This window comes from Panthera leo, chromosome A1, assembly GCF_018350215.1.
Source record: "Panthera leo isolate Ple1 chromosome A1, P.leo_Ple1_pat1.1, whole genome shotgun sequence".
NCBI classification, from domain to species: domain Eukaryota; kingdom Metazoa; phylum Chordata; class Mammalia; order Carnivora; family Felidae; genus Panthera; species Panthera leo.
In genome coordinates this window covers 89,813,640-89,833,701 of record NC_056679.1, presented here as the reverse complement: position 1 = coordinate 89,833,701, position 20,062 = coordinate 89,813,640, and the positions used below count along the sequence as shown (strand labels likewise).

The window sequence follows — 20,062 nt, the reverse complement described above, 5'->3', positions numbered from 1 at the left end:
AGAGAGAAGAACTCCATACAGTCCCGTAATTTCTTAACAGCAAGGATACTCTGTAAGCTAACTTCTCTTCCTGACCTACTTGTAATCATTACTTTAAATGTCTTGCGTTTTGGATAAATGGACCACTTATTTCAAATTAAAAGTATATTTAGAGTGACCATCGTGCTGAGAACTGGAAGTTCTGTCACTTGAGGAACAGTTGGAACTAGAGATACTTAACCTGAAGAGTCAAAAATGAAGATGGAGCTTGGTGACTGTATTAAATAGATCTAGGAAAAAAGGCTGTAGATTTGATTTTGTGAGACTCACTTTAGGACATCTTGATGAAGCTAGAAGTTTCAAGGAGATAGCTGTTTTGGCGGAGATAGAATGGGCTTTGTTCAAGTAGTGAATGCCCTCTACTCAAGAGTATTCACCCAGAGGCTATTCACCCACAGGCATAGATGACTGCTTCTCAGGTTTGTGGTCCTGTTGATTGATTTAGTTGTCGGGAGATTGTTAGGTAAATTTTAGGGTCCTTTTTTGTTTGGAAACTCTGAGATACTACTTGCTTCCAGATCCTGTAAGAATATATGGGCTGATGGGCGGGTTTTGTCTGTCTGTTTCTTTTCTTTTTATCTAATATAGCTGGAAAGCCCCATCTTGCAACAGAAAAACAACTTATTCTTGTGGCTAATGCTCATATGCATTGGGACCCTGAATACTCTGATGTGAAGTTGGTTCAAACTATGATGTTCCTCTCAGAAGTGAAGAACATTATTGATAAAGCCTCACGAAACCTCCAGTCCAGTGTATTGGGAGAATTTGGAACTATTCCACTGGTGTTATGTGCAGATCTTAATTCTTTGCCAGATTCTGGTAAGAAAAGTTCTTTTATATAGAATGCTTTTTTGACTTAAAATGTTTTTGTAAGGTATCATTTCTGATAATCCCAAATTTAGTCAAAATGAATATTCAGTTTGTAACGTCAACTATGAATCAGGTTTAACATATTTTGTGTGCAAATAGGGAGACTATTTTAAAAATGAGATGAAAACCTAAGAAGGAAGGACATTAATCATCTTCGATAAACACGTGGTTGATAACTTGAAAGAATGTGTGATTAGATTTCCGTATCCCCAGGTGACATATAATCCAGACTGAGAAGGTTATTAAGACCATTTCTTTGGGATTCCAGCATGTAGTAATACAAAACAGTTTAAATTGGATATTTATAGGATTTCCGTTTTGGTGGGCTTGATTAGAAAAAATAATCCTTATGGGTGCTGGGTGGCTCAGTTGGTTAAGTGTCTGACTGGCTCAGGTCCATGATCTCACGGTTTGTGGGTTCAAGCCCCGTGTTGGTCTCTGTGCTGACAGCTCAGAGCTTGGAGCTTGCTTCGGATTCTGTGTCTCTTTCTCTCTCTGCCCCTCCCCCACTTGTGCTTTGTCTCTCTCTGTCTTTTAAAAATAAATAAATGTTAAAAAAAATTTTTTTTTAATATAAAAAAAATAATAATAAACCTTAGGTGGAAATTGAGATCCTTTATTTACACAGATCGGGCAAGTGATTTGAACAACAACAACAACAACAAACAAAACACCAAAAAACAGGGATCTTGATTTTTATTACAAAGCAGAAGAATACAGAAAGGCTTATTTCTGAATACTTTTCCATTAGATAGTACAGTGAACAAGCCGTAGTTCTTATAATATCAAACTAAGTACTTACTCCTTTTTATTTTCAGCTCCTCCTTGATTATAGTCTCTCATTCACACAAAATACTTTCCCTGGCACTTGTGTATGTGTGTAAGCATGCATGCACACACATACGTCCACTTGGGTTGGTTCAGTTCACTAGTACATCACTGCCGTCATGATACATGGGAGCTGTAACTATGTTAAAATTCATTTTCAGGGCAAGTAAAGGTAGCTGAGGTCCATAATTCTTTAGTCCATCTCATCAAGCTATCTGGGCATTACAGCTGCTAAAGCAGTTGAGAACTATTCTCTAGTAGTTGCTGTATGTGTGTTCTGCATTCTGTTTAGCTACAAAGTATCTGAGGGGCAAAGAGAGACTCTAGTCAAATAATACATAGTAAGTCTCATTTCAGTGTTAAAAATAGTGGCAGACGCATGGGGAAGTGTCCAACCTTGTTAACTAATGGAATGCAAAGTAAAAGAAATATTTGTAGAGCCCATCTAACCGGTGGCGTTCTCTTATGTAGTGGGCAGTATGTATAATGGCACATTAATCCTAATCTTGGTATTTTATACCAAGTAAATAATTCAGCATAAGCAGAAACCTACATACTAAGATGTTGATTATGGTATTAATTCTTTTTAAAAAGTAGAAACAACCTGAAGTTTTTTAAGAAATAAGGAACTGGTTTAACAATATGAAACACCAGGGCAGGTTGTATTAAGCAGCCATTAAAAAAATGGTGATCGAAAAGACACGAGTTCATGTGCCACAGCAAAGTATAAAATATGCAGTATACTATGATCAAAACCATGTAAAAATGGATTTAGATAGGTTCTAGCAGACGTAAAACAACCAACCAAATATTTTAGAAAGGAGGAACGTGCTGTTTAAAGTATTTACTGTTACATTATAGTTTGTACACTGCATATTCTACTTGACAGTGAGCCAAGGACCTGTATCTTCATTATAGGTGTTGTGGAATACTTGAGTACCGGTGGAGTAGAAACAAATCATAAAGATTTTAAGGAACTGAGATATAATGAGAGTCTTACAAACTTCAGCTGTAATGGGAAAAACGGGACAACCAATGGAAGGATCACTCATGGTTTCAAGTTGAAGAGTGCCTACGAGAGCGGCCTGATGCCTTACACAAATTACACGTTCGATTTCAAGGTGACTTTTGAGATTGAGAAACTTTTCAAACCTCCAGTTTTTTTGGAGAGTCTTGTAACTTTACTATGTCTTTAAAATGTGGATGTGTAGAGGTGCCTGGGTGGCTCAGTCGTTTGAGTGTCCGACTCTTGATTTTGACTCAGGTCATGATCCCAAGGTCATGGGATCTAGCCCCACGTTGGTCTCCTTGCTGAGTGTGGAGCCTGCTTGGGATTCTGTCTCCCTTTCCTCTGTGCTACCTCCCTCCCCGCAACCACTCATGTGCACACATGCGTGCGCTTTCTCTCTGAACACAAGTGTGGGTGTGTGTTCAGACTGGAAGCAAGCCATCTTGAATCACTTCACAGCAGTGTTCTCTTATCACTCTTCTGTGGAATTTGATGTGATCCGTGTCCCATTCCTACTTGAGAGGTACTTGATAGAATCATTTCCAGGGTGAGAAATCATATGAAATAATGATAGTAAATCCTGAGTTAACTGTTACTGTTTTGGGGCAGATACATTTCTTATATGCTCAGCTGTTCGGAAAGTACCGTGTAGTATCTAATTTGGTGTCAGCTGGAGTGGCATATTTCATCTCTCATATTATAATTTAAGTGAAACTGTACTCCTCAAGTGCCAAAATGTGTTTTATATTAGCCATTTTAAAATACATCTTCTATTTATTTCATACACAGTTAACGGCTTATAATATGGAGCCTTGCCTTAGAGCTTCTCCTCATTTTTAATATCGGTGATTGTTGGGGCGCCTGGGTGGCTCAGTCGGTTAAGTGTCCGACGTTGGCTCAGTTCATGATCTTGCGGTCCGTGAGTTCGAGCCCCGCGTTGGGCTCTGTGCTGACCGCTCAGAGCCTGGAGCCTGTTTCAGATTCTGTGTCTCCCTCTCTCTCTCTGACCCGCCCCCATTCATGCTCTGTCTCTCTCTGTCTCAAAAATAAATGTTAAAAAAAAAAAATTAAAAAGAAATAATAATATCAGTGATTGTTTAGGACTTGCATTCATCTGTCCTTTTTAACCATCTTTTGAATTTCTGCTCTCCTAAATCTTAGTTTTCCATTTCTAAGCTCCTGGAAAAATAATCATTCAGATTAGATTATGTGTTAGAGTGAAAATACTAGCGTTAGCTGGTTCTTAATTTTAGAGGGGGAGCGCTGTTTAGACTTAGAGCTTGAAATCTTTTTAATTTGACTTTGGAGGAGCCACAGTACTATAGATAATGATTTAACCCTGCAAACAAATGAGTGTGTCGGGTTGAAGAGAGGCTAGAGGAGACTCTGGGGAAAATGAACATGTGAACAACAGAAGAGTAATCAGAGAGAGGAAGAAAACCAGGGCAGTGTAGGAGCCTACCTGACAAGGAAAGAAGGCCTTTCTAGGGAAAGAGGAGTGTGCTTTGTGCTTCAGAAAGATGTTGGTGAAAGATGCTTCACTGGAGAGCTAGGCACAGAGACTGGAATGTGGTGAGTTGAAGAATGAGGTGATTGATAGTGAAAACCAATTTTTTAGATTTTTAAAAATTTTTTTTAACGTTTATTTATTTTTGAGACAGAGAGAGACAGAGCATGAACAGGGGAGGGGCAGAGAGAGAGGGAGACACAGAATCTGAAATAGGCTCCAGGCTCTGAGCTGTCAGCACAGAGCCCGACGCGGGGCTCGAACTCACGGACTGTGAGATCATGACCTGAGCCGAAGTCGGACACTTAACCAACTGAGCCACCCAGGCACCCCTAGATTTTTGTTTTAAAGAGGAGGCGAGGAGGGCACCTTCGTGGCTCAGTCAGTTAAGCATCAATTTAGACTCAGGTCATGATCTCACGGTTCATGAGTTCAAGCCCCACGTCGGGCTCTATGCTGACAGCTCAGAGCCTGGAGCCTACTTCGGATTCTGTGTCTGTCTGTCTCTCTCTCTCTCTCTCTCTCTCTCTCTCTCTCTCTCTGCCCCTCACCCGCTCATGCTCTGTCTCTCTCAAAAATGAATAAACATTTTTAAAAAATGTAAAGAGGAGGCGAGGCTGATAACCAAAAGGTAGGAGAGATAGGGATTTTTTCTCTCTTGTTCCTGTTGCTGATACAGAGATAGGAAGACACCTGAATGTGCTTAAATATTTTTGGCTGAAACCATGTTGAGGAGAGGCTCAAGTTACAGGGAGGAGAGGGGCAAATAGATGCCAGGTGCTGTGCTGGGTGCTGCTGAGGATGTGAAAGGCAGAGATGGCCCTGCCCTCATGGAGTTGACAGTCTGATGGGAGAGGCAAGTCTCGACCAAGCAGATGAGTGTGTAGTTACACCTGGGGTACGCCTTAGCAAGAGAATAAACTTGGAGGTGGTAGCAGGTATTAAGTGGGTGAGGGCAGGATTCAAGAAGGTATTTGGAAAGTGAACTCAACACGCGAAGGCTGAGAAGAAATGAACCAACCGACATGTAGAAAGAAGAAAGTGTTCCAGGCAGAAGGAACAGTATATGTGGAGGCCCTGGGGCAAGAAAGAGCTTGGCATCTTCAAGGAATGTCTCCCCCACCCCCCGCCCGGAAAAAAGAAGGCTAGTGTGGTGATAGGGTAGTGAGCATAGGAAAATACTACAAATCAAGTTAGGGCAGAGAAGCAGAGGCCATACCATGAAGGATCTTGTAGGTCTCATTAAAGATTCTAAAAAGTCCAGAAAGGAGGAAGAATGCATGATTATTATTCCTACCTAAACTGTCTTCATTCTGCTAGATTGGACATTTGGGGGACAATTTGGTTTATGTCTTCCTACCTCTCACACGCCAGCCACTTTCTTTGTTTACCAAACATGACTGTAAGGGTATGTCTTAAAAGCTCTCAGTGTTTCAGTATTCTCTTATGTGAGGCTGTATCTTTTTTTCCTTCTATTTTTCAGGGTATAATTGACTACATCTTCTATTCTAAACCTCAGCTGAACACTTTAGGCATCCTGGGACCTCTGGACCACCACTGGCTAGTTGAGAATAACATCAGCGGCTGCCCACATCCACTCATCCCCTCCGACCACTTCTCACTTTTTGCACAACTGGAGCTCTTACTGCCTTTCCTGCCCCAAGTCAACGGCATTCACCTCCCTGGCAGGAGGTAGTCAAGTACCTTCAGAGGACAACCTCAATTTCACTTGTAAACTCATAAAATCTGAATGTGGGGGAGTGAGGTATGGCCACCAGGGTTTTGTTTTGTTGTTTTCTTTTCCTTGAGGATTTGAATTTTCGATCTTGATTATTTGATAAGGATATCGTATGAAAGCCAGGTGCTAGCAACAGACAAATTCTGAGCCCAATATGCTTTATATACTGTTAGACAGGGATCGGTGTGTTTACACCTATCTTTAATTTGTTACAAGTAATTTTCCTGTTTCTTCTATCCAATGTAATATTTTCATGCCTTGAAATAGGAAAATGTTTAAACAGCATATTCTCTTTGCACAGAAATCTGTAGCACTACTTTTTTGAGGCCAGTAATAACATCCAGAAACCATTCTTCCATACTCTACTCCCTCCCTTTTCAGACTTCTTTGTAAAATAGAGACTTTGAATTTAGCCTTTATGATTGTATATGATCCACAGAAGACCTGATTTATGAAATTTTGTACTAAAAATTCAGATTTGGAAATGATTGTATTGTAAACTAAGGCTAAGTTTTTTTACTGTTTCATGTGTTATAAAGGCCAGCTTGTAAAAGAAGTTGCAACAGACTTTCTCTGCTGATGATTTGCACTGTTAGGGTTTTGTTAGCCCTTTTGTACTACTTTATTTTTAAACTGAGAACATTGCTCTTTAAATCTAAATCTGCTTAAAGCTTTGGACATTTTCTCAGACCAGAGGCAACTTATTCATGAATTCCTGGGTTTTTACAAAAACTATCTACCAGGACAGATAAGCTGAGCAGTGAATGATCTGTAGGCATTTATGGACTGAATGTAATGGTTGATATATGTACATTCTGATATTTTTTAATCTTTAACTTTTTTAAGTTAAAAAATTCCAGCTGCTTGGATACAGCTTCTTAACTCCTTTTTGAGACACTTCCTGTCCTATCTCCACTGTGCCTGCCTAAATTTGTTCTCACCAAGCACTGCCTGTGCATGCAGAGAAAATCTGTGCATCCTCTTTTATATTTTTTAAATACTGTTTTAACATTTGTGGGAATTTTATGAAAATGCTTTTGTATGAGCTGTGGCTTTTTTTCCATTGTGAAGCATTGAATATCCCATTTTGGAACATGTTCATAGGGTGGGTCCCTGGGTCTTTGCTCACCAGACCCAAGCACTGCTTCTTGGTGTCTGTCATTGCACAGTGCTGTTCGTCACCCAGAATACTACTATCATGTGAATTCTTTTTGTTTTCCATGTGTTTTTTTTTAATCATTCCTTTTTTTAAAAAAAAAAGAAAATAATTTTCCATTTATGAAACAGTATAAATGAGATGTATTTTCAAAACAGGTCCCTACGACAATTCTTCAGATCATTTATAAAGTGACTGAGTCATTTTAGTAGGTCAACCAAGATAAAGGTTCTGTTGTACCCTGTATTTTGCCCATAGTGCCAGTAGTAGATTAGAGATTAAAGCCAGCTTTTAACTTTGCAAAGGTAACTTGTATGTATTCTGTTCTCATTCATTCATTCTCTCAAAAGTCAAATGAATTCAGAGGGAACGTGGTCTAACTGCTTTTGTTTCAACTGCAGGCAGGGGAGCAAAAGGACACCATGTGAGCATTAAGAAAAAACGTTGAGATGTTCTTAATTTTTATACAGAGAATGAGTCATTTTGGATAATGACTTAAAATTTTATGAAAAATATTCAGCACTTAAATGTGCTTATTCTGTTTTTAAGAGAAAATAAAATTACATGCTGTTTAAATAAATGATTTTTTTTCTTTTTTAAAGAATTTTCCAAAAGGTGTTGATCTTGAATCTTTGTCTGGGACCTGGTTTTTCCTTTGAGGGTTTTAAAGATTTTGTTGTGATGACTTTTTATTTTTTGCTTTTTGTTTTAAGTTGTGCTGACACCAAACACATCCAGTTTATAATCAGTACATTGGAAAGCTGGTATTACTGATGTAGAACCAATGCATAACTTTTTATGGGGTTTTTGTTTTGTTTTGTTTTATTTTTTTGTAAAGTGTGAATAAAAGGTGTGTTTACTCATTTTTCCTAAACACTGTGTTGGTAACGTGCATCATGACAATTTCCAGCGAGGGCGAGCTGGAGCTGGTTGGACTGATGAGGCAAGGGAACTGCTTTTCCTATGATCTGCATTACGTGAGAACAGGTCCAGAGAGCTTTATGGACAGGGGAGGGGAGAAGCACTTACTCATTTGTATTTGTTAACAGAGGATGTATTCTTTTTGTAGATGCTGGAACTAGAGTGCACTTGTTAGATGCTAAAGGTTTGAGCTTTACACAAAATGTTTTCATCTGTATTTGTTATTGTCTACAATATATTCGAATTTGGGGGCAGCATAGTAAGATATGAGGGCCTGTTGTGTCTCAACTATTTGTTCTTGCCTCTTCTGGGCACACTGCATTCTGTGGGCCAGTTTGAACAGCTTCTCCATCTAGTGATAAATTGAACCAAGGGTGTAGATTTACAAGTGTCACCTTCAAAAGAGAAAGAAATATTTTGGGTCCGCAGGGACTGAATAGTCACACCAAAATAGACTGATAACTTTTGTTAAGCAAGGTTTTGTGTTTTAAATCTTTTCTGTGTCCTGAGTAATTTCCAATAATCCATACTCCTTAAAATGCAATAAAAATTAGTATGTTTTCACAGTATAGACTTTTTTCAAAATTCTGTAACACATATATTTAACGTGGTGTTGCCATAATGTAATTTCAGTGTTCTTGCTGGATAAATCCATTTTATGAATGTTTTACAGAGAATTTTGGGGTATGTTTTCTGTTTTTACTGATCAGAAATTTGGAGGCACTCAATTCCTTGTAAATCTCTTGAAGTACATTTTACCGTATTACTGGTAATTATTTATGCTTTGAGAATTTAAATAATGTTCATCAAAATTAACTTATGGCATAATTTAAACTAAAGTTGTAGAAATTGTTGATTGAAACTTCAATAGTTCTAGAAGACAGGCAAGGAACATCTCCAAGGAATGTGTTTTCATTCTTGATTTGGTGACTGCCAGGAAAACTTATTTTGAGTTAGCACTTTGAAACCTAAGGACATTATTAAATTGGGTGGAATGCACTTCTAAATGTTGAAATTAAAATTTCAAAGCTTTTCTAAGATTCAAGCTTTCAGTGACAAATTCCAGTTGTAGTATTCCAGTTTTTACTATTTCAATTCATGGAATTCGTTTCCATAGTGACTTCTAAGGTCTTGGGGTCATGTCATCTGTAAGACAAAAGCCAACCTAGGCAAAGCAATTACAGTAGTTTGTTCTTTTAATGAACCTATCAGAGTATTCCATACAAATGCTGCAGATAATTCAAACAACACCTTTAGCAAGTGTCTCTCCCCTACTCAGAAACAGTATTTTAAGATGTTCACTTGGCTCTTCTTTTTGGTTACATAAAGTTTAATAACCGGTATGTTGAAGTAGCGTCTAAAATAGAAGATCTAGTCTTTATTCACAGTACATTATCTTGTGTAATATGCACTGGGCTAATTTGTGTTTACCGTTCATGTAACAGAACCCAGCACATTATCTGCACTAAGCTTGAAGAATGTCGCATTTGCCTAGGCAGCTCTTTGATAAGGGTCATGGGAAACTGAATATGTACCTATGGACTGGTGGTAACAAGGGCTTTTACTGTTCTTTTCAGTGGAACCTTCTTGGTCAAATTGTAACTAGCTAGTATTATATTTATATACAGGGTCTCTTTTCTTTACTGATGTATTTTCCTACTCATAGCCAACCAATAAATTCAATATCTGTTTCAAATATCTTAAAAGTGTAATTTGTAGTAGTACTGAGGTTTGAGAAGAATAAGTGTTAGCAGACCATATGATTAAAATTCTGAGTCGTCTGGGACAGGGTTGTAAGTCATCCTCTGAAAGGGTGAGTGAATGGGCCGTGATATGGGAGACCATGTACTGACTGTGTTTTCTGTATAACACTCCTATCTTTGCCAAAGTTCAGTTTGATATTTGGGCAACTGATGGTCCATTTGCATTTAGGAATTTTGTTGTTGTTGTTGTTACCAATATACCTCGTTCAATATAAGAATTAGGCTCATGTGTCTTCCGTCTTTTTTGGAAGGAGTTTGACGTATTTTAAATAAATGCTTTTAAACACGGTAACAAACATTGTGTTGGTGGGGTTATACTAATTCATTAGATAGTTTGCTTTTCATGTGTGTTATTTTATTGTATGTATATGCTTTAAAGATGGGATTTCCCAGCTCTTCAGAAAAAGCCCATTTGCTTTTTGGGAACTACTTCGATAACACATGTGAGTTTTTATGTATGCTAGAAAAAGTCCTTTAAAATCAGATGACAATGAGCATTTGCCAAGACTGTCCAGTTTTTAAAGTAGGCATTTTCTACTTAATCCTTAATATGTAATTTTGTCTATAACAGAAAAGTCTTGTTCCTCGTAACTGTCAAGAAGTAAGTGTGTAAAAAAGTAAATGAAGTATTATGCCCGTGTTTCTTTATAAATTCTAGTTTATGTTCTTTAGAGGAACCAAGTACCTAAGGGAACATGAAGTGAAACATATTTAGAATAAAGCTTTGTGGGTTCTAGGTAACATGTATATACGGAGAATTCCCAATTTGGGGTGTTATTTAGGTATTCACATTTTAATTGATTTTAGAATAAGCTTTCACGGGCACCTGGGTGGCTCAGTTGGTTAAGTGTCCCTCTCTAGGTTTCGGTGAGTTCCAGCTGCACGTGGGGGCTGTAGACTGACAGTGCAGAACCTACTTGGGGAATTCTCTCTCCCTTTCTCTCTGCCCCCCCCCCATATCTCTCAAAATATAAATAAACATAAAAAAATAAGCTTTCACAAGTACTGTAAAGACAACTTCAGTAAACATTATGTGTTAGAAGAATCATACAGAAAATAGTTTTTACTAGAATTTTACGAGAGGTTGAGAAACATTTCTCTAAGTTAATTTCTTCCAAATAAAAAACATAAAATGTTCAAAGTGGATTGCTCTCCAAATGACTCTAACTGACCAGTCTGTAGGAACTGGGAAAACTAGTGGATTACAAGGTGGATTGTGAACCAGTTTTCTGTGGTTTCTTTAGCAACATTAACATTTTTAATCAAGTAAGTAAGGAGATGTCAGTTTTTAAAAAGTTTCTTGAACTGCAACCCTCAGATCACTCTAATATTCAAAAGCTGTTCAATTATTTTGGGCCTGTCATAAGAAATTTTGCTCACTACACTAGTGTGACTCTGCAGAGGCGAGCAGGCTCAAAAGTTCTCAGGCCATCCTAGCACTCACTTTGAGTAAGCTGCAGGCCCCAAGGAGCCCATCAGCACAGCCGTGTCGTAATGTCATATCCACCAGTCCTTCAACCCTGTGAGTTCCGTGTCTACCCTGCATGGCAAACCCACTTGTAGTATCTATTTTGCAATTTTACGTAATTCTTGAAAACCTGGTCTGTTAAAGACTGAAAAGGAATGATGGCATGACCAAAGCTTTCCTTTTAATACTCCTGCTGATGCAGGTGGCTGGTTCTCAGGGCAGTGACATAGGTGTGAGGGGTATATGCTCAACACTCTGAGCTTTGTGAGTTAGCAGAACCTTCTCTCCTCATTGATACGATGCTTGTTAGTGGTAACTTTGAACAGGCCTGATAGTGGGAGCCCTATGTCCATTTTGGTGAATCAGAGTTGTTCTTAATGTACTTTTCTTGGTCACCATACTCATCAATACTCATTTGAAATTTCTTCTTGTCAGACATTATGCTAAGATTGGAAATACAGATTTATCATCCCTGGTCTCTGACTTCAAGTTGCTCTTTGGTCATTATAATCCAACGTAACATGTGCTACAGGTACACCAGGCATGGAGGGAGCAAATCTCTGTGTACATGAGCCTATAAAGTTTTCTTGAGGGGACCTTAGAGCTAGTTTTGAAGGACTAAGAACTTACTTCCCAGGTGAATAATAGCTACAATAAAACCCTTTGTGAAAGGTGCATAGTTATGAATAGAATGGATTTAGAACATGTGGGTCTTTCAGTGGGAAGTGCACTAGTGAGTGGCTGGGACACAGTAGATGCCTTTGGAACCTTGAGCCATAGGTGGTGAACTTAACTCTGTAGGTGGTGATAAAGAGCCACAGAAGGATTTTTAACACCTTTGTTAATGTTTATTTTTGAGAGAGAGTGAGCAGAGGAGGGGCAGAGAGACACAGAACCTGAAGCAGGCACAGGGCTCAAACTCAAAAACCTTGGGATCATGACCCGAGCCGAAGTTGGACACTTAACGGACTGAGCCATCCAGGTGCCTCTAGAAGGGTTTTAAATAGGAGCAGCATTACCAGTCTTATGTTTTAGAAAGGCTGCTGTAGTAGTGCTATGGAGGGTGGATTAAAACAGTAAAACTAGGGGCACCTGGGTGGCTCAGTCGGTTAAGCGTCCGACTTCGGCTCAGGTCATGATCTCACAGTTCGTGAGTTCGAGCGCCGCATTGGGCTCTGTGCTGACAGCCTGGAGCCTGCTTCAAATTCTATGTCTCCCTCCCTCTCTGCTCCTCCCCTGCTCATCCTCTGTCTCTCTCCTTCAAAAATAAATAAAAACATTTAAAAAATTAAAAAAACAGTAAAACTAGTTAACTGGCTTCTGCTGTGGTCTGTAAGCTGAGGATGGCTTGCGGGGCAGTAAGAGAAGAGAAGAAAGAAAGGAGAATTTGAAATGTTCAGGAAATAGAATTAGGAAGAACCGTGATTTATCCCTCCTCATTTGTGGGTGAAAAGCAAGTTTTGTTCAGTCACTCCTTACTTTCATTAGACAAACCCTGACTCCATGTAAGAGACGTGTTTGCCTCAAAAGCAACCTGTTTTTTTTCCTTTACTGACCTCACCGAAACATTTAGGCAAACAATTTTGTTTCTCAAGCTACGCTTTACTACATTTCACATTATTTTTCATGCAGATTTTAGTCTGCAAAATAGATCCAGTGTGTCTCTCTACTGAACAATTAAGTAATTAGTAGGCATTAAAAGATACTTTAAGGACCACCTGGCTGGCTCAGTCCATTGAGCGTCCTACTTCAGCTCGGGCCATGATCTCACGGCTCATGGGTTCATGGGTTCACGGGTCCTGCGTTGGTTGGGCTGACTGCTGACAGCTCAGAGCCTGGATCCTGCTTCAGATTCTGTGTCTATTTCTCTCTCTGCCCTCCCCTGCTCATTCTCTCTCTCTCTCTCTCTCAAAAATAAACATTAAAAAAATTTTTTTTAAGATACTTTAATACAGCAACACATAACAAATGGAAGGAATCCAAAAATTCCAAACCCAAGTAAGTATCCCCTCACACCGAGGATTAGACCTGTGTTCAGTCTGGTAGCTTCTGGCCACACGTGACTTTTGAGTACTTGAAACATGGCTCGTGTGACTGGAACTAAAATGTTTTTCTGTTAAATGAAACCCTATTGTGATAGGACCAAATTTCCCTGTATCTGACACATTGTGTAAGATATGAAACCACTGTATTGTGTTAGACATAATAAACACTTCACCAGTTGATGTCAAAGAACTGTTTCTGCCCTATTTTACTAACCAAAGTAACACTAAGATGTGTTTGAGTTCTTTATGCTGGCAACAGGAGTTACTGTGCCTGTGTAAATCATTAGTAATTGAGATCCCTTTGTTCATTTTAATATAAATTATTTTTCTGGTTTAAAAAACTATGGTCAAATTACTAAATTTAAAGTCAGTAGTGATATAAATAGAAGTGAGCGAGTCCCAATAAAGACTAGAAAGTGAGTGTGTCACTGAATTTCATAATGAATGACAATTGGAATTTACTGCACCAGAGGAAAAGGAAAAACCTCTGTTAGGTAATAAAGTGAACATTAAGATACATTTTCTTCAAATACTTACTGAATTCAGTGTTCTGTTAACAGTCAAAAAAGAATAATAGATGAAATTAATCACCTGAAATGAAAGTCCCACAGAAAGGTGTTTTTCGTTTTTTTCTAACTATAATAGGATATGCGCTTGTAGATTTGGCCAGCTATAAAAGGGCTTGTATTCTTCCACAGGAAAAGAATTTTTTAATGGAGATATGGTATAAAAATATATTTGTTTGGAAATTTTGTTATAAAATGAAGACAATATTTTACAAACATGAAATACGTTCAGTTATGCCAACAGTTACCTATAGAATACAAGATCTTCCTAATACTATTAAAGATCAATTGGTTCAATATTTGAAAAGTTGAAAGTACTTACTAGCTTTAGAGGAGTTTTGTGATATAAAAGGCACTAACCAGTTAATACTTAGTGTATGCTATTTCTTAGCGGACTTCCAAATTTACCAAGAAATGGGAATTCTCGGCCTAAAATCAAACTTACAGCCTAGATATTTTTGCATCTTTTACATCTGCCAAAAATTTTCTTCTAGATACGAAGAAAAATTGTTTCTGTCACTACAGATGGTACTCTAGCTATGTTAGGTTAAAAATCTGGGTTTATCGGAATTTTTTTTATAAGCCTTGATTTCCTTTATTGTGTTTCACCTTATGCTTATTGAAATTTCCGAAACAGACTGAAAAGTGTCATAGCTGATAAGTGTATATAATTTCAAATCAAAGAACCATCACCAGTTAAGACTATTCAGAGAGACAGAAGACAATTTAATGATATTGTCTTCTTTTACTAATAGTAGCTCATTGGTTGAATTATGAAGAAATTTTAACAATGGCTTACAGTTCTTTTAATACCAATTTAAGGTTATCTTGCAACGAAAGGAATGCTTGCCAAATATTCAGTAATCAAAAGCAAACCATATCAGTATGATACACATTTTCTCACCAGTATCAAGCTGCATATGAGTGAACAAAAATTGAAACTCCAAGGAAAGTATTTGTGACCTTCACAGATGGATACAAAAAAATTTATGTTGTATCATGATACAAGCCAAGAATGCTGATTTTTGTACATTTTCTAACAAATTTTAATCGTAATCACATTTTGTAAGTTGGCCACTAAAACTACAAGAAAAATTTGGAACAATTTGTTGGTATCTTGGTAAGTTTAGGGTTGCTTTTCAAGAACAACTAGGCAGAAGATCAACAAGGAAATAGCATACATGAACAACACATAAAACAAGTAGACCTAACAGACATGTATAGAACACTCTACTTCTTTCTCCTTCCCCCAACCCTTAAAAACATTCTGGTCTGAACATTCTGGTAGGTGCCACTGTGTGCTAGCTTCTCTAGAAGGTTGGAATTGCTAGGTGTTGGGGGCACACATGTGATTTTTACTAGATATGCTCATTCCTGTCCAAAGTGTTTCTGCTTACTCTCCAATCAGAAGTTTATGAGATTTTTCCCATTGTTCCACAACTTTACCAATGCTTGTTTTTCTCCAACTTCGTTTTTGGCACTCTGGTGGGTATAATGGTATGTCATTGTGTTTCTGTTTATCGTTCCTTTATTAATAGACATATTTTTGCTATTTCAGGTTCTCTTATGATTTTATGCCTATTGAGGACTTTGTCCTTTTCTGGTTAATTCACAGTTCTTTATGTACACAGGATGCTTACCCTTCATTGGTTAATGTGTCTTGCATAATTTCTCAGTTGTCTTTTAAATTTTTCTTAACTTTGTATTTTGAAATATTTTTCGGTTTTCAGAATGATGAACTGATTTTCTTGTGTCCTCAAAATGTTACCAAACAGGCTACTTTTTTTCTCTCTGTTTCAAAAACACACAGTTTAAACATATTTGATTAATGCCATCCATTGCACTTATTACCATTACTGACGTTCAGATTACCCCATTTTTGGCCAGTGAGAGATTTATTCAGACTGTTCCCTGTGTCTTTTTGGCACCATCCTGGTCGTCTTCAGTAGCTTACTTCTATTCTGGTATGAAAAGATGTTCTAGGTTCTGGAACAAGCCATTTCTCCAAAGACTCCTGGCTCCTTCAGTGAGAAATGGTGTCTAGAGGCCACAATCCAGGTGTGAGGATTCTCATTGCTACTGGGTTTGTGAGTTTCTAGAAATTTTCAGGGGACAGAGATAAGAGATTTTTTTTCCTCTGAAGATAAAACACACCAGGTAATTATAATTGTTACTTTCTGCCCTAAAGTTTTTACTGAACCTTAATAATCTTATATCAGCACCTTCTTTCCACTTTGCCAGAAATCTCAAGTTTCTTCAATAACACTCAGGTAATTAGTCATTCATCATATCACAGAATATGCAGATATAGCCTCAATATAGCAACACCACCACCAAGAAAAACTTGATTGTTTTTACTGTTCTCATTCTTGGGGTGTTACTCCCCCCCCCACCCTGAATGTAAAGTTAAATTACTGTATTTTCATGTTACTTGGAATAGTTTATTTATTTTTTTACTAATCTATATGCCCAACGTGAGGCTCAAACTCATGAACCTGAGATCAAGAGTCATATGCTCTACAGACTGAGACACCCAGGTGCCCTGGAGTACTCTTTGGGGCTTATACCACCATGAGAAATAAAGTTAGGTTTGTTCCTCTTTTTTTATAATTTCAATTTTTAGAGTGCTTAAAAATTTTTTATTTGGTCTTTTAGAATCATGTAAAATATTTATATAGTTACCAAGTCAAATGGGCAAAAGATTTTTTTAAAATTTTTTAGTGTTAATTTATTTTTGAGAGAGAGAGAGACACACAGAATGCCAGCGGGGGAAGGGCAGAGAGAGAGGGAGACACAGAATCCAAAGCAGGCTCTAGGCTCTGAGCTGTCAGCACCAAGCCTGATGCGGGGCTCAAACTCATGAACATTGAGATCATGACTTGAGCCAAAGTCAGACACTTAACCGACTGAGTCACCCAGGTGCCCCACAAAGTAGGATATTTAAGGAAATCTAGCCTTCTGCCATATTCCTTCTTTCCCTGGGATTATGGTTGGTATCTTCCCAGGAATCTGCAGGGTGGAGGAAGCTAGCTAGCTATTGCTGTTAGGCTTGGGGTTTCAAGTAATTCATGAACTCCCTCTTCCAGGGAGTTTTGTGATTTCCCCTCCAGTGTTTGCCTGGGAAGGCTCCAGAGATGGAAGGTAGCAGGGTCATCTCAGGACGGGGTCCTTTCCTGAACCCCCAAGTCCCCTGTCAGTTCCAAAAAGCTCCTGTAGTAGAATGGTGTTTTTCCAGTAATCCCCTTGAATAATTTAATCTAGTGCATTAATTGAGGAACATATGTAATGTCCCCAGAAATTGGCTTGTGGTCATTTCAGGTCAGGTCATGTCCCCACTGCTTTCTTCACCAGAGATTCACAATGATTCATCTAATTATTGGTTCATTTTTGTCCAGACCAGAGCCTTACACAAAGACTCAGAATCCTTGAGAATCTTGGGGGCAATGGTGTTGATTAGAGATTTAAATTTAATCTGGATCCCAGTGGCTGCCTCCCCTCTTCTAGGTTGATGTGTAAACTTGTCAAAATACAGCCGCTCCCCGCCCCCCCCCCCCATTTAAAGCCCTGAATGTCCTTGTCAAAATAGGAACAGAAAAAAAGCCAGATCCATGTTTTCATATAAAATACGTACAAGTGGATTCGATTGTCCACGGTGAGTTGATAGTCAAACCAGGGAGAACCCTTCCCAGAAAGCATGAAGCAGAGTTATATTTTTCCTGGAGTTATAATTTATCAATCAAAAAGGAGTTTTCTGGGAAGTTTCCCTCAAGACAGACATCAATATTCAGGCTCTGGGCACCTTCCCACAACACTGGGGATCAGTCCAGGAATGGTGGGTCTTCTGGTAGAATGGAAGGACCCAAAGTCACTAAATTATTTCAGTAATAAATTACCAGAAACCTAGAGAAAAACCAAACATGACATAGTCTTCCCTTAGTCCTGCTCCATTCCAGGAAAGAAAGCTGTCAGAGGGAAGATAACAAAACTTTCAAATATGAGCAACAAATGGCTAGCTTTGGAGGGTTCTCACTGATTTCCAAGGATTAGGTAATTCCCATGCTTCATTAACAATTGTGGAGTGTAACAGGTGGGGGAAAAATCCATTTTAACTAACTCTAATACTTGTCCAATCCCCATCACCTTTAATTGGTGGCTCTGAGTCACCTGCCAAATGTCAGTAGTGTCTTTCACACACAGGCACGCACCCTCACATAATCTGGGGCATGGTGTACCTCCTGAGGCGTAGGGACCATCCCACCTTGCAGGCCCCTTTAGCACCATCACTTACAGCAGGGGGAGGAACAGGCATTGGTATCAAGGCAAGAAGAAATCAGCCTCAAAGCTGCTCTTATCCATGTTTATTGAGAGAGTAGGGGAAGGAAGGCTGGATGTTCAGGGCTGGGCAGCAGGTCCCCAGCCTACAGATGGCAGCATCGTTGTCCCCAGGCAGAGATACTCCAGCCTCCGCTCAGCCAAGGTACATCAGGGACCCCTGGAAAGGAGAAGCCAAGTTTGAGTGTGCTCTCCTCCATCCTACTGCCACTGGGCACTTGAGGGCACAGATTGACTCTGGACAGAGTCCCCAACAGGGTTATACCTTACCCCCAAGTGCCCTCAGCAGCCCCCTTGCCATTCGTATGTGGTCAACTTGGTTCCCAACCAAGGACATCCTGTTTCTGGGGGCCAGCAATGAGGATTCCCTGACATGGGACTGGGGTGCCTTTGTGGCATTTTGAGGAGCAGATCGTTCCACTCTGGGAGGATGGCTGGGGAGGACTGCCTTCACAGGGAGGGTGCACAGGGTGCCCACATTACCAGCAGAGACTTCACAGCTCCCACGGGCTCAGGGCCCAGCTCAGCCACACACTTCCTGGAACCCTCAATGAGATGTTCCACTGGGATCCCCAGGATGGTCAGGATGAACTTCAGGGGGCTGAAGCCTTTGAGAAGGGGGTTGGCCATGGCCCCTGCCCCAGCCAGAGCTGCTGTCTCAGTCATGTCTTCTGCCCCAGCCAGGGTCTCTGCCCCAGCCTCCACAGCAGGGTTGAGGTCGGTCAGAGCTGAGGCCACAGGCTTGATCATTGTGTCCATGAAGAAAGTGGCAGCTGCAAACACAAGTAGAGAAGAGCCCTCTGTCTGGACTGGGCCTCTATGGAGACCTGCTAAGGGCCTCTCTCCTCCAGGTTGTGCATGCTCCCCTAACCACCCACTGACAGCTACCCTGTCTGAGTTGGGGGAGGCCCAGCCCTGAGGAGTCCTCTGCTGGTTGGGAGAGGCAGTCATGTAAGCAGATTGCTGTGGCCCAGCAAGCAAGCAGCTGGACAGAGGGACATACAAGATGGCTCGAGGGTGGAGGGAGGTGAAGAAAGCTCTGAGTAGGATCCAAGACAGGCTTCCCAGATGAGGGGACACCTGGGCTGTGCCTTGAAGGAAGAAGCAGAGAGCAGATGGGTAGTCCTCGACCAGGGCCAGCACTGGCATTGGCCAAGGCTTGGACAGCCTGGTGTTGGGTGAAGAGAAGAAAACAGGAATGATGGGAATAGGAAAGGAAGTCTGAGGGCTGGGGCAGGGCAGACCCCAGAGGACCTTGAAGTCCCAGGAAGGAGCAGGACATCCTGTCCAGAGGGACAAAGAGCCCAGGAGGTGGTAAGCAGAGGAGTGGCCTGGTGCCCAAGGCAGGGGCAACAGGGGACCCGACCAGAGCCTCTGCCAAGGCCCCATAGAGAAGAGCTGGGAACTAAGTCCTGCAGGCACTCACCAGGATGACTGAACAGAGCCACACAGAGCACCAGGAAGGTGGCCGTGAGCTCCATGGTGGACTGAGCTCAGTGGCTGCTCCTGGGAAGAGAGACAGGCCTCGCTGTGATTCATATACCCTGTCCTCACCCCTCTCCCAGGCTGGGGCCTCACCCACCTCATCCTCCTGAGAAATGTGTTGTTTGCTCAGCTAGTAGAGCCCCAGCCAACTTCCTCCTCAGCCTGGTGGGCCCTGGGAGACCCATGCCCTGCTACACACCCAGGGCCCAAGGACTTCCTGTTGGCAGGGCCCCTGGACCAGAGGGCTGGGCTCTTCATTGAGAGCAGGAATGTAGGCTATGCTTTGTACACACAAGGCCCACCCAGGATGTTGCCTTTGCAGAGAGCTCTCTGTT

At 40.3% G+C, this 20,062-nt stretch overlaps 2 protein-coding genes across 5 annotated transcripts in view; one reads left to right on the top strand and one right to left on the bottom strand.

Annotated features, from left to right (window-relative positions):
* CNOT6 (CCR4-NOT transcription complex subunit 6) overlaps positions 1-9,766 on the top strand; it is a 76,964-nt gene extending 67,198 nt beyond the window's left edge. For 3 of the 4 annotated variants that reach the window (XM_042932347.1, XM_042932338.1, XM_042932356.1), the window contains 3 exons: positions 628-858; positions 2,656-2,858; positions 5,737-9,766. In XM_042932347.1, the coding sequence (XP_042788281.1) occupies positions 628-858; positions 2,656-2,858; positions 5,737-5,949 (647 nt within the window). In that variant the 3' untranslated portion in view covers positions 5,950-9,766. The remainder of the gene's footprint in view (positions 1-627; positions 859-2,655; positions 2,859-5,736) is intronic. The other variant, XR_006200694.1, reaches the window with a different exon arrangement.
* Positions 9,767-18,257: 8,491 nt separating this feature from the next.
* Positions 18,258-19,765, bottom strand: SCGB3A1 (secretoglobin family 3A member 1). Its single transcript, XM_042905425.1, has 3 exons — positions 19,669-19,765; positions 18,726-19,015; positions 18,258-18,402 (listed from the first exon to the last, which is right to left on the bottom strand). The coding sequence occupies exons 1-3, from the start codon at positions 19,721-19,723 to the stop codon at positions 18,379-18,381; spliced, it is 369 nt and encodes a 122-aa protein (XP_042761359.1). The 5' UTR covers positions 19,724-19,765; the 3' UTR covers positions 18,258-18,378.
* Between the last annotated feature and the right edge of the window lie 297 nt (positions 19,766-20,062).